This window comes from Octodon degus, unplaced genomic scaffold (genome assembly GCF_000260255.1).
Source record: "Octodon degus isolate 3935 unplaced genomic scaffold, OctDeg1.0 scaffold00153, whole genome shotgun sequence".
In the NCBI taxonomy this organism is placed as follows: Eukaryota; Metazoa; Chordata; class Mammalia; order Rodentia; family Octodontidae; genus Octodon; species Octodon degus.
In genome coordinates this window covers 2,286,666-2,302,958 of record NW_004524729.1, presented here as the reverse complement: position 1 = coordinate 2,302,958, position 16,293 = coordinate 2,286,666, and the positions used below count along the sequence as shown (strand labels likewise).

The following is a 16,293-nucleotide window of genomic DNA, read 5'->3' as shown; positions in this document are numbered from 1 at the left end:
AAAAAAAAAAGAATGTTAGGAAGTAATGTTATAAGAAACAAAAGTGGGAGGGAGAATATGAAATATTGGAGATGTTTTTAAAGAAATGGGTCAAAGGAAAGTCTCCTGAGGTGGTTGTCCCGCCTTCCTGACACACTTCGCTCTATGGACTTTCTTAACCCTTGCTTCACTCAGTTGTTGTTGGCTGCTTCTTCTAATTCTCCCCAATTAGCGTATGCCTAGAACATGCCCTCTGTCTCTGTTGTTCTTTTCCCAAGTGCTATCCAGGCTCACAGCTTCAAATAAAACCCTTAGACTTGGTTTTGAAAGTTACACCTCAAGCTTAGTCCATTTTCCTGGGCACCAGGTTAATAGCCAGCTATTTAGTTTGCTGTTTCAGGTAGGCCGCTAAAACTTAACAGTAAAAATAGTGTAGTGTTTCCTTACCCCAGCCCTTGCCAAAAAACAAGCCTGCACTTTCCTGGTCTTTACTAGTTCACTAAGAGGCGCTGTGTACTCGTTCAGACCAGCAGCCTAAGGGCAATTCTGGATTCCTGTGTCTGCACTCCTCCTCCCTCATCCAGTAATCATGAATTCTGTGGCTCTATCTCTAAGACAGCCGAATCTGATTCCCTCTTGCCTTTTCCAGTGCAGTAACAGCTGTTAAATCTGTCCCTTTGACTGTTGATTGATGCCCTCATAGTTCTTTCTGCTTCTGTTCTTTTCAGTTTCTTCTAACCACAGTATTAAAAAAAAAAAAAAAAATGTGACTCTGTAAATCAGAGCATTTCCTAATTTAAAATTTTCCCTGGTTTCCCCTTGCACTTAGAATAAAATCCACTTTTCTTACCGTGAGCCTGAAAGCCCTTGCATTCCTTGTGTATTTTTATACTCCAATTTCTCGTCTGCGTTTCCTGTTGTTGAGTCAGAGCTGTGGTGATCCCCCCAAGGAGCAGTGCAGCACTGCTTTAGCTGAGTTCCTTCTGTCTTACCCAACTTCAAACCTATGCACCACGTTGCTGTGAAGGTATTTTTCATTTCTTCCCAGAAAGGAAAAGATTGATTTTCTTTTCTTGAAATATGAGAACAGTTTTGACACACTTGAAAATCTGTTTCCATTAATGGTATATTTCTCTGGATGATGTGATTTTCAAGTGATTTTTTTTTCCTATATGTTCCCAATTTCCTACATGAGTGGTTTTGTTTACTGTTGTTGTTGTTGTTGTTGTTGATACAGGGTCTTGCTATGCAGTTTGGACTCATAGTGATCCTCCTGTCTCAGCCTCCCCAGCACTGGGATTACAGGAGTGCACCACCATGCCCAGGCATGGTGCACCTGGGGTTCTGGAGCTGGCATGGCTTACCATACCAGGGATTGAACCAGGGTCCTTGCGCTTGCCAGGCAGGTGCTTAGACTGTTGAGCTATCTCCCCAACTCTGCAAAAAAGTTATTTTAAAAGCCAATTTTAGATAATTCATAATGGCTACTGAATTTTTTAAAGTGTTTTATTATTATAAAAACAATATATATTCATTGTAAACAATTAGAAAATAACTCTTTGGGAGAATAGACATTTTTTTCTGTGCAAACATTTGAAAACGAAAGTGAGATCTCACACTTTTTCTCGTTTTCTGACTTAAATCTTCTGCAGTAATGATCTTCAGCTTTCTTCCTTTCATCTGGTGTAGAGCTCAAATTCAGATTCCTTCAGCTGACTCCAAAATGTTTTTGAATCAAACCACTCTGTGACTCAGAGGCACAGATTGCGCTTATGGTTATGTCACTTAAATCTTCCCACCTCCTTCCTGTACTAGGGTTAGACCCAGGGCCTTCACACTGAGCTAGGCCTCTAGCCCACTTGTGATTTGTGGCAGGCTCACTGAGTCACCCGGGCTGGGCTCTACCTTGTGGTCCTCCTGCTTCACCTCCCAGAGTGTTGGGATTATAAACATGCGTCTTCAGTGATGATTGACTTTAAAATCTCTTAATTTTTAACCATAGTGCTTTTAGTTACAGTACTGACTTGATGATAAGATTGGCGGCATTTTCCTGTAGAATGTTTAGATTTGTCTGATTGCTCCCTCATGGTATCATTTCGTTTGTTCCTGTATCCCTTCTAGTTTGCACACTAGAAGGTATATCTAAGGATGATGGGGTGTTTTTGGCTAACCACATCATACTGTGCATTTTGTGTTAATATTGTATCACATAATATCTTTTTCATCACCCATTATGTTGGGTGATGATTTTGTGATTATGTTTACTTAGACTTTTCTTTTCTGACTATAAAGTTTAGTATTACCTTAGCATGATACAGATATCCTTTAGTGACCATTCATCTGTTGTAATGACAAGGACAATTTGCTGGAATCAGCATTTTGCTAAGGTTTGCAAAATGGATTTTTTTCAGTTTGTTCATGCTTTTCTATACTTCATATTGAAAAGAACTTTCCTTTGTTAACTCTGTTTTTAAATCAACCTACAGTTCATACTCAAAAGAACAAGATAAATGCTTACCTCTTTTCAATTAATATCTTCAAAAACAGTTTTAAGAGTTCTTCAAGTGATATAAGTGACTTTGCCTCTGTTTTTTTTTTTTTTGTTGACATTGTTATGGTTCCATAGATTTTCACTGACGGAAGCATGTCTTAGCCCATTACTGTCATTCTTCAGTTATGGTCACTCCTTTAATCTGTCGCCTGTGTGCTTTGGTGATGGCCTTGTTAGTGTCATAAAACTTGCTTGCTGATATACTGTGTCTTAGTTCCCAGGCTTTTTGTTCATTTTTCTCTGCCTCAGACTTGACTTAGCAAGTTCTCTAGTGATTCTGGTTCCAGTTAGCAAGATAGGTATCAGAGACTACTGGCTGGGACCAGAGGTACTTAGTGCATGCAGGTGGCACTGGTTCTGGGCTGTTTCAGGTTAGAAAACACATGAAGTACACTTACTTATTTTTATCTTAGCTTTCAAATCTATTTGGTACAGGGTTTCACTATGCAGCCTGGACTCATGCGATCCTCCTGTTTTCAGCCTCCCAAGCACTGGGACTAAAAGCCTGCACTACCACACCCAGTTTTGGGGGCCGTCTCAGTCTCAGTGTGTCCCAGCATGCCTGGGGGTTGGGCCGGTGTGGCATGTGGTGCTGGAGATTGGACCCTGGTCTCTTGTTTGCCTAAGTAGGCGCTTAGTCCACTGAGCTATCTTGCCATCCCTGAAGTACACTTTTAGTTTTGTTATTTTTTGTATAACAGCTTTATTGAGTTATAATTTATATACCATAAAGTGCATTCTTTTAAAGTATAAGCTACTACACATGCCTGTAATCCCAACACTTGGGAGGCTGAGAACAGGAGGATCACTATGAGTCTGATCTGTGCAGTGAGACCCTATAGACCCTGTACTAAATACATTAAAAATAATACTAAAATATAATCTACAAAAGGCTGTGCTTCCCTCCTGCCTGACCAAAAGAATTCATTTTGAAAATTTTGGATGCATTGCTAAGTGAGAATTAGAAGTTAGTACAGTTTTAGTTTACATTCCTCTTAAACATTTTGAATTGCTTTTGACAATTAAGGTCCTTTTTTTTCTCTGATGTGGCTTTTGTGTCCTGTGCCCACTTCTCTATTGGGTTAATGTCTGAGAAATATCTATAAACCATATTTGAAAAAGTTGTTCCTAAAACACTTTGGTGGCTTCACACAATCTTCAGCACAAAGCTAAATTTCTTTAATGTAGCATATTGATATTATTCCTTAAGTTCCCCAGCTTTCTGTCCTTTCCAACCTTCTAAGCTCTCCGTCCATGTATATTAGTCCCTTTCTTTCTGAAATGGTGCTGTCTTCCCTAACTCCTTTGTGCCCATGAGCAAATTATTCTTTTGCTGTGAGGGTATATGTGTCTCTCCAAACTTCTTGTTACTTTTTAAAATTTAATGCAGAATTATACCCTGCAAAGCGAACTCAGCCTCCATCTGCTCATGCTTCTCCTAAGTGCTTCTCATGCATGTTGTGTTCATTTATTCTTATTGTGTATTACAGTATGGGTACTAGTCATCTATTTATTGCTGTGATCCAGGACCCAAAAAAAAAGTCAGTCTGGAGGAGGAAGGGTTTATTTTGGCTGATGGTTTCAGAAGTTTTAACCTATGGTTGCCTGGCTCCAGGGTAGAGACCTCATGGTGAAAGGGCGTGACAGAAGAAAGCCACTCACCTGCCAGAAAGAGAAGAGAGTGAGTCAGAGGGAGAGGAAGGGGATGGAGACAGGAGCGTGTTCTTCCAGGTTTGCCTCCAGTGCCAGACACCACCTCCTGACAGCACACTCAGCCATGAACTCATCAGTGGAGTACTAGTGGTCCAGCCAGCGATCCAGTCACCTTCACAAACCCTACCCCTGAACGTGTGAGCCTGTTGGGGGACATATTTGATCCAATTCATAACAGTGTTATGGCCTACATTCAGGGCAAGGAATCTCTTACATTCAGTAGACAAAACAGGTCTTGGAATTAGTTGCTTCACTCTAAAACATGTTGTTTAACTCTCCTTTGTTTGTAGAATGCAAGTTAAGTACCTATTTCATAAGATTATTGTGAAGACCAAAGAATAGGCGTAGAGAATCTGATACAAGGTTCAGTAAACATTGATCACATTACCCACTGTGGAGGAATCAAAAGACAAAATCAACAAATTTTGCTTAAGGGTCTATCTGGCTTTAATTTGTGATTCTAGAATCAGGCCACACTTTTTTTGTTTTTTGTTTTGTTTTTTAGATGGGGTTTTGCTATGCAGTTCAGGCTGGACTTGAACTCACTTTGTAGCCCAGGGTGACCTGGAACTCCCAGTGATCTTCCTGCCTCAGCCTCCTGAGTGCTGGGATTACAAGCATGTGCCACCACACCCTGCAACACCTTAATCTATAAAATAGAATGAGTATTCCACTAGGCATGATAGAACAGTTTGTTTTTGTACGATAGGAACAAGAAAAAACAGTGGGCCAGTTTGCGTCAAGAGTATGCCAGTATGCTTATTATGCCTGACTCAGGTAGACGGGGCTCTTTCTGGTTGGTGGGTTGCTGCGAATTTCCTATTTTATGTTTGTAGATTTACAGCTTCCTTAAAGTTTTAGTTTGCTTATGTGGCACGGGTGTTACGGTTTCCATCTGGAATTTAAGTCCAAGGGTTTCTTTCCTTGGTTTAGCTCCCTCAGTACTCAGCTGCAGTTGCCTAGATGAAACCACTGTTTGACCTAAGACCTCAGTCATGAGCTTCGAATACCCGCAGTCCTGGTCTGTGTGCTGCTTCACTGCCTTTAGGAGCCTGATTTCTCTGGCTTTGGGCAACTTTTTTTTTTTTTTTTTTTTTGGAACCGGTGATTGAACTCAGACCCTTGTGCTTGCCAGCCAAGTGCTTATTCTACTGAGCCATCTCCCCAACCCGTGGGCAATGTTTTGTTTTGTTTTTAAATTTTTTTTAATTAATTTATTTATTTACTTGTGTGTGTGTGTGTGTGTGTGTGTGTGGCCAGCTCAGCTCACCAGGGGGCGGGGCTGGCTGGCATGTGGTGCTGGGGGATTGAACCGCGGTCCCTCTGCTTTGTTAAGCTTGTTCTAAGTAGGTGCTTTAGACCGCTGAGCCATCTCACCAGCCCAATGTTTTTAATCATTAAGAATTTATCTTGTTTCTTCCCCAGGAAAATCTAATGTAATGGATGCACTTAGCTTCGTAATGGGAGAGAAAATAGCTAATTTGAGAGTCAAAAGTATTCAAGAACTTATTCACGGTGCACATGTTGGAAAACCTGTTTCTTCTTCTGCAAGTGTAAAAATTGTATATCTGGAGGAAAGTGGAGAAGAGAAGACATTCACACGAATTATCCGAGGTATTTGCTTCATATATTTAGCTTGGCAGTCATTTTATTTTATTTTATTTTTTGTGGTACTGGGGATCAAACTTGGGACCTTGTGCTTGCCAGGCAGGCGCTTATGCCACTGAGTTATCTTCTCAGCCCAAGGGAGTCGTTTGATTTTGAAAAAGTAAGCAAGATTGTTTTTCCTTTATTTGAAGGATGGGACTTAGTGCACTTGAGTCTCCAACTTCTGAATGAGTTCCATTCTGGGAGGTCATAAGTCTGGCGTGTTCCTAAGTCTGACATTATCTCTTACTCAGTACACCTGTGAAAGTTTGCAGCTCAGATGTTTGTATAGGGGACTTACTGTTTTCCAGTGACAAAATGAACTAGAAACTCTTCCCCCCTCCCCACCTCAGGGCAAGTAACAGAACCTGTTCTATTCTCCATTAGGATTCTTCCTCAGAACTGGTGAGATAGCTCAGTGGACTAAAGCTCCTGCTTAGGCAAGCTTAGGCACGCACAGAGACTGTGATTGCATCCCCCGGCACCACATTCCTTGCCGGCCCCATCCCCAGCGCAGACTGAGCTGGCCAGAGTCTGGGAGTATTGGTGCCCACCTATAATCCCAGTGCTAGAGAGGCTGAAACCAGCAGGATGACCATGAGTCCGAGCTGTGAAGTGAGACCCTGTAACAACCAAGTACATTAAAAAAAAGATTCTCCCTGTCAGGCACATCACCTGTTGTCTGACCACTTGGGAGCCTGAGGCAGAAGGATTACTGCAAGTTGCTGGCCAGCCCGGGTGAGTCAGAGTGAGCCTGAGGCCACCCTGAACTATATTTAAGACCTTTGTTTCAAAACATATTTTTAAAAGAAAGGAAAAAAAAGACTTCCTTAATCAGAATTATTTATTCAAATATTCTACTGTCAGGATTTTTATATTAATATATAAAGTTGAAAGGAAGGAGGGACTCTGAGACAGAAAAATCATGAAAGCCCCTCTTGGGGCTCCTGAGGCTTGTCTCCTTTCTTATTGATGAATTAATTGTATGCATGTTATTATCTTTATAGACAGTTTTTTTCTTTTATTTATTTACTTATTTATTGAAACAAGGTCTCCCTGTACAGCCCAGGCTGGCCTGGAGCCCACTGTGTAGCCCAGGCTGGCCCCCACCTCCTGAGTTCTGGGATTACAGGTGTGCACCAGTACCACCAGCAACCGACAAGCGTCTTCTACCAACATTGAGTGAAATGCTTTAGTTTGTATTAATTATTACGTCTATATAGTTCTTAATCCTTGCTAGAATTATATGGAACCTCTATAAATAAGTATGTGGTTTATTGTTTTAAGTTGTTACCGTTTTCATTCTTGTTTCCTAGCCCTTTTCCAATTTATAAATCCTATCTTAATTAACCTTCCTCAAGTTCAGTCGCAGGAGATTTCAGAATACTCCCTTACATACTGCCCCTTACTGGGTAATTTCACCTCCTTCTCACCCGGGTGTATTCGTGTCTGGTTTCCTCGCTTTCTTTTGGATTTTGTGTTTATAGAGCTGGAGTCTTGCAGTGTTGCCCAGACTGGCCTCAGACACCAGCACAAGTGGTCATCCTACCTCAGTCTTTCAAGAAGCCACAACTACACGTCAGGCCGCCACTGCCGGCCTTCTTTGGGATTCTTAACTCACAAATCACCATCTCAGTATGGATTCCCTTGCCTGCCATACTGAAGCTCGGTGCCTTTCCTCCCGTGCAGAAAGGCCGATTGTTCTCGTTCACAGGTCTGTCTCGGCAGGCACTTACTACTTTCTCACAGGCTGTTTACTTGCATACTTCATTTTTGTCTGTCTCCCTGACTAGGATATAATCTCTTTATGGTTGGAGACTTTCATCTGTTGTTTTTTTCCGCCAAAGAATAGTCCATGGCATTTAACACTGTTGTGGGCGGGTGAAATGTGTGTGTTAATAGGTATATTGTTGCATAACTGGTCATTCCAATAAAAAATACTCTGCAACAATCTGTATTCTGCGGTTTCAGGGGGATGCTCAGAATTCCATTTTGGTGACAACCCTGTGACTCGCTCTGCCTACATAGCAGAGTTGGAGAAGATAGGCATAATAGGCAAGGCACGGAACTGTCTCGTTTTTCAGGTAAGTGGCTGCAGTGGGGTCTCTGACTCATCAGTTGGGGAGTGCAGCACTACCTCTTACGTGTCGTCCTGTCCTGTTCCTAACAGGGAACTGTGGAGTCCATTTCCATGAAAAAGCCCAAAGAAAGAACCCAGTTTTTTGAGGAGATCAGCACTTCAGGAGAGCTTCAGAAAGAGTATGAGGAAAAAAAGAAAAAGTTACAAAAGGCCGAGGAAGATGCACAGTTTAATTTTAATAAGAAAAAAAATGTAGCCGCAGAGCGCAAGCATGCAAAATTAGAGAAAGAAGAGGTAAGATGTCCTGAAGAAGTGACTGCTTTCTGTGCTAGCTTGCCGGGTGCTAGCGTGGAGCCACCAAGAAGATTGCTTTAATAATAGAACTATAAACATAAACAGACGTCAGGCCTGATAGTCATTAAAGATAAACTTCATGGCATATCTGCCTCTATTTGAGTTTTTCTTTCCAGCATAATTTTGGATATTGACACTTTTAAACTTTTAAAAATTGAAGACCCAAAGTGGTTTTTGTTCATTGGCTTATATTTACCGATATTTATTGTATTTAAAATTAAAACCTAAAGTGTAAAAAGATTTTACTGATGCTTGCAAAAATTTCAGTTGAATTCGTTACATGCTAGCATTTTATGAAAAATAACTACGTTTTCCAAAATGAATCAATTGAAAGGGCAACATTCTTTTACTTTTTTTTTTTTTTAAATAGTATTGGGTGTTGAAACCCTGGCCTTGAGACTGAGCTACACTACCATTCCTTTTAATTTTTCCTTAGAGGCAGGGTGGTTGGCTCAAACTTCTAATCCCCTTGCCTCGGCCTCCTGGAGTGTACCACCACTCCTGGCTGTTGTACATTTCTGTAACGTAAAGACATGGCTTAGTAGGCGTAGCTGGGTCCTCATCCACTCATGATTTTTGTATGGCGGGCACTGTCACACTTAAGTTGTCCTCCACAGCCATTTCTTCATGCGGGTGTTTGTTGTCTGCCTCCTCACCTAAATCAGCACACCTTCCTTTATGTTTCCAGATTCCTTATTTTCTTTCTTTTATAACATATTGCTGTATGAAAGTACCTTTTTTATTTGCTTTTCTTTTCTCTTGACTCCCTTTCCCTGCATGATAATAGCTGGAAGGTGAGCTTCATAGGCGCAGACGTGGCCTTTCATGTTCTCTGCCGTGTCTCAGCGCATAGTGAGGACCTGGTGCGCAGTAGACACTCAGTAAAGACTTGAAGAGATAAACGTGGATGGGCTCATGATCAGTGCAGGTTTTTTCAGTTCCCTCATATTTTAATATCTACATATGTTCTTGGTGTTGTTAGTGGAAAGGGGTGGGCAGTAAGGGTCGATATGCTAGTTGCTGTATACTGAGATGGCTTACTGAATTGTGGAACTTGAAGCATTATGAAGACAGTTAAAATAGCCCAGCTTCCTAATGGTTTCTTATTTTTATTACAGCATCCTTGGCAGATGACTGTTAACTATTACTTGAAATACTTCGTTGACTAGGAGCTCTCCTCTTGAAGTGGCCCAGTCTGTTCTCGTTCTCTCTCTGTCTCTGTCTCTGTCTCTGTCTCTGTCTCTGTCTCTGTCTCTGTCTCTGTGTGTGTCCCTCTCTGTCTGTCTTAATAGCACAGATCAATATTAAGGAAATTCTTTTCTCATAATATAAAACTATAATCATGTACACTGCTGCAGCTTCCATTTTCATCAGTAGGAAAAGTACTTCCCATCGTATTAATTTTATCTAAAATCACTGAATTTAAAGTTGTGAGGAAATGTCTAATCCTGTAATACTCTTTCTTCGGTTTACAAATGAGGAAGCTGGCACCAGGGAATGTTTGTGGCCTGCTCAAGGCAGAGGTGGGCTAGGGGCACTAGGGAGCAGCTGCTACTTCACTGTTCTTACTCACAGCACTGGTTTCATTCATTCACACTCACTGGTTTACTGACCTATTTTAGAAGTGTATCCAGAAAGTGTCCAAGTAATGCTGCTCTTGTCATGAATGCTATTTCTTAATAACAGGAACAAAAACTCATTCTGGATCAGTGTGTGGTGTGAGAGTGGAATTTGTGGAATGTCAGCTCAAATATACCCTTTTAACTTATGTTGAATTGTATTATTTTATAGGCAGAGCACTACCAAAATCTCCTTGAAGAACTGAAACTAAACAAGATTCAACTGCAGCTTTTTCAACTATATCATAATGAGAAAAAAATTCATTTCCTGAACCTTGAGCTAGAGCATGTAAATAGGGATTTAAGTGTCGTAAAAAAGTCCCAATCTCATCATGAAAACGTAGTTAAAGCCAAGAAAAAGGAACATGGAACGCTAACTAGACAGCTACAACAAACAGAGAAAGAACTGAAGTGAGTTTTTAAAAATAGCTATTAACATTTGGATTTTATAGATTTTATATAGATTGAGAGAAAAAATATACATGCCAGTAGAAAAGTTGACTCTTTCTCTTTTTCTTTTTCTTTCTTTCTTTTTTTTTGGAGATGGAGTCTGGCCTTGTACTCACTTATGCAGCCCAGTCTGGCCTCAAATTCATGAGAATCCTCCTGCCTCAGCCTCCCAAGTGCTGCGATCATAGGCGTGCATTACCACACCTGGCTAGGAAAGTTGACTTTTTAAAATCAGCTTTTGACTGGGCATGGTGGCACATGCCTGTAATCCCAGCTCTTGGGCGGCTGAGGCAGGAGGATCCTCTTGAATTTGAGGCAAACCTGGGCTACATAAGTTAATTCAAGGCCAGCCTGAACTACATAATGAGGTCCTCTCAAAAAGCAAAAGCAAGTTTTTTACTTTGGAACATTTTTGGGTATTCAGAAAAAGTATAGAGTTCCATATTCCCCATGCTGTTTATCTTGTTATTAATATATTACACTATTAGTAGGCTACATTTTCAAAATTACTGCAATAATAAATACAGAATTATTAAAATCCATGCTTTCTTTAGATCCTAGTGTGTACCTCATGGCCTTTTTCTGACCCAGAACATCATAGTACATTTAACTGTCTGTTTTCTGTGCCTGTGACAATTTTTTCTGGCTTTCCATGTTTGGATGGCCTCACAGTTTTCAGGAATGTTGGTCAAATTTTCTGTAGAATGGCCCTTATTTGAAATTTGCCTGGCAGTTTTCTCGTAATTAGATTGGCATCCTGGATTTTAGAAAGGAAGTCTACGAAATAAAGTGCTGTTCACATCACGTGACATCAGGGCGTTAACATACTATCTGTGTTGCGATACATATCTTGTGTGTCATACCAACATGCCATCCGCCTGTGGCTGCTGAGAACTCTCTGAGTTGGATCCTGCGTCCCTTTGACATGGCCCCGTCAGCGTGATTTTTCAGCGTGTCCATACTTGCCAGCACTGCGAGATGCCCCAGGCCTGGAACCGAGCATCTCTCCCAGGAGCACTGGCTCCTTTTACTGAAGAATGGCCTCAGGAGCCAGCATCTGCACGCGCGTGTGCTCCCTGCTGCTAGTCTTCCCTGCCGACAGAACTAGGACCTGCGTGTGTGTGCTGACTCACATGTACATGTCTGTCAGTATTTCCATATGTCGCCATCTGTAACAGTCTGTTAAGCTAAACATGACTTGGTGCCAATTTCTCCCAACTATAATCCATCCCCATATGGTTGACTTTATCCTGTTCTTGTTTAGCAACTCCCTTTTCAGTAGAGAAGCCTGGCTCCCACCATCAGCCGTCAGTTTAATCGTTGTACAGTATCAGGACAGTCAGCCTGTCCTCCCAAGGGAAGCAGGTTCTGACGAGTACTGTGCTTCTGTATAAGTCCCTTTTCTGGTGTTACAGACTCCAGGCTTAAGCCAGCAGGTTTTTTTTTTTTTCCACTCTCCTTTATTAAAGTTTAATATCTTTATAATATAGTTAGATGCTTTTGTCACATCCTGCATTCTCTCTGGTACCCGTCAGTCTCGTGATTATGTAAAAAGCTGTTTACATTAAAGTTCACTCTTGACACTGTGAAGCTCCATAAGCACTCTTCAGACATGCTCCACGCTTCCTGTCCTCCTCCTCCCTGGGCTTGCCCAGCCTTCGGCAACCGTTGATTTTCTTAAGTCTTCAGAATTTCGCAGACATTCTGTGAATTTAGTTTTGAATGTGATTTGAACAAAATAATTTCCATTTATACATTAATAGAATTAGTTTTCTTCAAGAACTCTTTTTTCCTTTTTAGATCTCTTGAAGTACTTTTAAATCAAAAGAGGCCTCAGTACATTAAAGCCAAAGAAAACACTTCTCACTACCTCAAGAAATTGGATATGTCTAAGAAGTCAATAAAGGACTGTGAGAAACAATGTTCTAAGCAGGAAGATGACATAAGAGCCTTGCAGACAGAGCTGGTTGATTTAGATAGTGCATGGAAAAGTTTTGAAAAACAGATTGAAGAAGAAAGCTTACAGAGAGGGCGAGACATTGAACTGGAAGCCAGTCAGGTGAAAAAGTCAACAAATGGGAAATCATTTTTAATTGTTTCATCTTATCCTTTTAACTAGAAAAGGTTTAAAGAATAACTTCTCTGATGTTTAAGAGATTATCATAATGTAATTTGTTGGAATTTAAAATTTTAAATCTGAATGCAGAATCTAAATTTATAGTCTTTGATGAAGCTATTTTGCTCTGTGTGATGACATTTTAACATCTGTACGTTAGAGCTTTAGAAAACACGATGACCTGGTTTAATCTTGTAATTAAAGTTAGATAATTAACCAAGTTATTTTTAAGATTAAACAGTTGTTTTTTTCTCATGATAGTATAAAAACTTAAAGGTCAGATGTATGCATCTTTAAAGAATTTTAATTGACAGTAAGGAAAATGACTAAAGTGATTTAGAATGTTCAATCCAGCCAGGAGATAGCTCAGTGGCTTAAGCATCTGCCTGGCAGGTGCAGTGTCCTGAGTTCGATCCCCAGTATTGCAAAAAAAATTAAGTAAATAAAAATATTCAGTGATAGCTTAATATCTATCTTAGTATAGTATATAATAGTTATAATAAACTAGTAGTAAATACCAAAAATATGTGATAGAGAATTTTCAAACTTTTTGGCTAAACTTTATCATTTATCCTTTAGTTTTATGATAATTCTGTATTATATATGCCAAAATAATTGTGGCTGTGTAAATAGAAAAGGATGGTATTGTATTGTCTAGATTCTCCTTTCTCTCTTAAAATTTTCTTTTCCTTTTTTTTGAGATAGGGTCTTGCTAGGTAGTGCAGGCCAGCCTTGAGCTCACTGTGTAACCCAGACTGGCCTCAGACTCACGGCAATCCTCCTGCCTCAGCCTCCCAAGGGCTGGGATTACAGGCGTGCTCCACCATGCCTAGCACACTTACGATTTTCTTACAGAGTTTTAGATACCATTTGCTTCGGCTATCTTGTTGCTCTATCTAAAGAGGTAAAGTAAAGAGGCTTTCACAGTATGTTCATTATTTTACCTGAAGGAAAGGGTTAATTGTGATCTAATTATATTAAAAAGTTTTTGATAAGATGAATTATCTGCTAGTCCAGGATGTCACACAAAGAATTTTCTGTTGTGTTCTGAGTGGGTTAGCAGTGTTTTGAATCTGTTTATACAGCTGGATCACTATAAGGAACTTAAGGAACGAGTAAGAAGGGAAGTGGCGAGCCTGACTCAGCAGCTGGAGAAGCTGCAGTGGGAGCAGAGAGCAGAGAAAGAAAGACTCGCGCTGGAGAGCCGGCGGCGCGGGGAGGCTCAGGTACTGCCGGCCACGCGGGACTCGGGGTTCCTGTTGATCAAGTTGCGTCTCCTTTTCTGTTAACTTTGCAGCATGCATAGATTGATTTACTTCAAACATAGTTTTTTACTTTTTATTTTATTTTTCCATAATTTTATTGAGAAATAAATAGCAATGAGACAGTTTCCAATCACATTGGTAGGACAGTTCCAATAATTAACACATTGCATACTGCCTTCCTAGTGGTTATGTGTTGTACAAGATGCAGACATGATATCCTATTTACAAACACTGTTAGAACAAATCCCTCTATTCATTGAATTAAGAGAATGTAGCTGTATATCTATCCTAACCATTTTGAATACACATAAATAGCTTTTTAGTAGAAGGCTAAGGTTGAACTCTAGTGCCGAGGCTGTGGGTTCAATTGCCATCATCACAAAAAGAGGAAACAATTCTGGATTATGTGTTCTGTTCCTAGTATTACCTTATGCTTTTTTAGGGTTACAGTGGGCAAAGACAGTGTTTTCATTCATGCCTTCCGAGTTTTCTGGGCATCTGATTTGTGATAAGTGTGTTCATAAGGTACAGTCTCTTTCTTACATGTCTTTTAGTCCAGTAGGGTTAGGAGGAGGATAGACAGAGGGAAAAAGCGAGTATCAGAGCAGAGATGAATGCAAAGTCATTTGAAAACATTCAGGACGAGTCACTATTCTCTCTGTATCGTTGGGTTCCGCTTCTGTGGATTCAACCTAAGACAAAATATTTTGAGAAAAAATTACATGTTCGCTGAACATTGAGACTTTCCTGTCATTATTTCCTAAGTACAGTATTAAGCCTGTTTGCACAGCATTTACGTTGTATAGATATCAGTAATCTAGAGAGGATTTAAAATTAAGGGAGGATATGTGTAGGTTGTACTCAGATGCTACTGTGCTTTGTTTTTTAATTTCATGTATTTGGTACAGGGTCTCAATACACAGCTCGCACTCTAGTGATCCTCCTGTTGTCAGCTTCCTCAGTGCCGGGATTACAGGCCACGCCCCCATGCCTGCACTCTGTCACTAGCTCAGCGCACCCAGGGGTGAGGCCAGCATGGCATGTGTACCAGGGAGCAAGCCCTGGTCCTTGCGCTTGCCTAAGCAGGAGCTTAGTCCGTTGAGCTATCTCGCCAGCCCCACTAGTGTGTTTTATTCAAGGGCCATGAGCACCTACAGATCATGTAGCATAGAAGGTTCTGGAATCAGCCCCTGCAGAATGGGGGTGACTGTAACCCGAGAGCAGCTTGTTAATGGCAGCAGGAGTCACCATCAGGACAGCGTGGTGATTCTCGGCCTCCCTGAGGCACAGCGAGCTTCCAGCAGCCTTAATCTTCACTTAATGTGTATGACGTCCATGGATAACTGAATTATTTAACTCCTGTGTCCTTTGATCTCTTTGTCCTTGTCTGCCTTGTGGTGATAGGCAGATTCAGTGGGTGCAAGTGGCTGGGACAGTTCACCAACATCTAGTCTCTCCCTCTTCATGCGTTATGATCTTAGATGAGGACTCAGCTACAAACTTATAGTGCATTCAACAATAAGAACAATTTATTACAGAGTTTCTGGGCATTGTGATATAATATAGTGTTCATTTGCACGTGTGTTTTAGCAAGACAGCAGGGTCTCTGTCTTCAAAGTAGATGTTCTGTGTTTCCATTCTTATTTTTTCTCTCACCCATGTTCTTTGCCTTGGTGATCTATAGCCACACGGCTTTAAATACTGTACTGTGCACGTCTTACTCCAGCTCAGCCCTGCAAACCCCAGCCCTGTATCTCCACCTGCTTCCTCAGCATCTCCAACTTGGTTGTGTGTTCCAGACTAGACTTCTGTCCTTGCCCCGCTGCCCACACGTGAGGCACAGTCTTCTGCAGCTCCAGTGGGAGCAGTCAGTCCTCCTGGTTGCTGAGGTGGTCAAAAAGTAGAACCCATCTCTTAATTCTTTCAATAAATTTCTGTTGGCTCCACTTGAAAATACAAGAATCTCCATTTCTGCTGCCGCCATCCTTGTCCAGTTTGCCATTTTGGAGGGCTTGGGTCAGTGTAGTGGGCTACAGTTTCTGTTACTGCCCATGATTCCTACAGAGAAGCCACAGTTATAGAAGCTAAAATGATACTTTTATTATATAAATCAAGTCACAAAACCTGATTTTTTTAAACTGTTCACTGGCCCCGACACAAATGAATGTTTAAGTCAAGGACCTTACATGACTGTAACCATTTAGCTGAACTGTCAACCTGACTGGCTTTTCACAATTAAAACTTGCTTTCATTACTGTCTTCACTTAACTGTATAGTGTGGTGACTTTGAGACGTAGTTTTATTAGTTTGGAATTGGTAATTGACTAGGTTTTATTTCCTCTTTTAGGGAAATCTAAAACAAGTAAAAGAACAAATAGAAGATCACAAAAAACGAATAGAAAAGTTGGAAGAATATATAAAGACATGCATGTAAGTATAAAATCCTTGGAACTAGCTCACCGTCTCTAGAGGCCAGTGCATTTCTACATATCAAAGGATGTTGGGCTGGGGAGATCACT

General features: G+C 40.8%; 1 protein-coding gene across 1 annotated transcript in view; it reads left to right on the top strand.

The window, feature by feature from the left end:
• Smc1b (structural maintenance of chromosomes 1B) overlaps nucleotides 1-16,293 on the top strand; it is a 73,169-nt gene that overhangs the window by 5,033 nt on the left and 51,843 nt on the right. Inside the window, exons 2-8 of the mRNA XM_004642456.2 lie at nucleotides 5,669-5,857; nucleotides 7,862-7,974; nucleotides 8,061-8,264; nucleotides 10,116-10,354; nucleotides 12,194-12,452; nucleotides 13,595-13,735; nucleotides 16,122-16,204. Of these exons, the coding sequence (XP_004642513.1) occupies nucleotides 5,669-5,857; nucleotides 7,862-7,974; nucleotides 8,061-8,264; nucleotides 10,116-10,354; nucleotides 12,194-12,452; nucleotides 13,595-13,735; nucleotides 16,122-16,204 (1,228 nt within the window). The remainder of the gene's footprint in view (nucleotides 1-5,668; nucleotides 5,858-7,861; nucleotides 7,975-8,060; nucleotides 8,265-10,115; nucleotides 10,355-12,193; nucleotides 12,453-13,594; nucleotides 13,736-16,121; nucleotides 16,205-16,293) is intronic.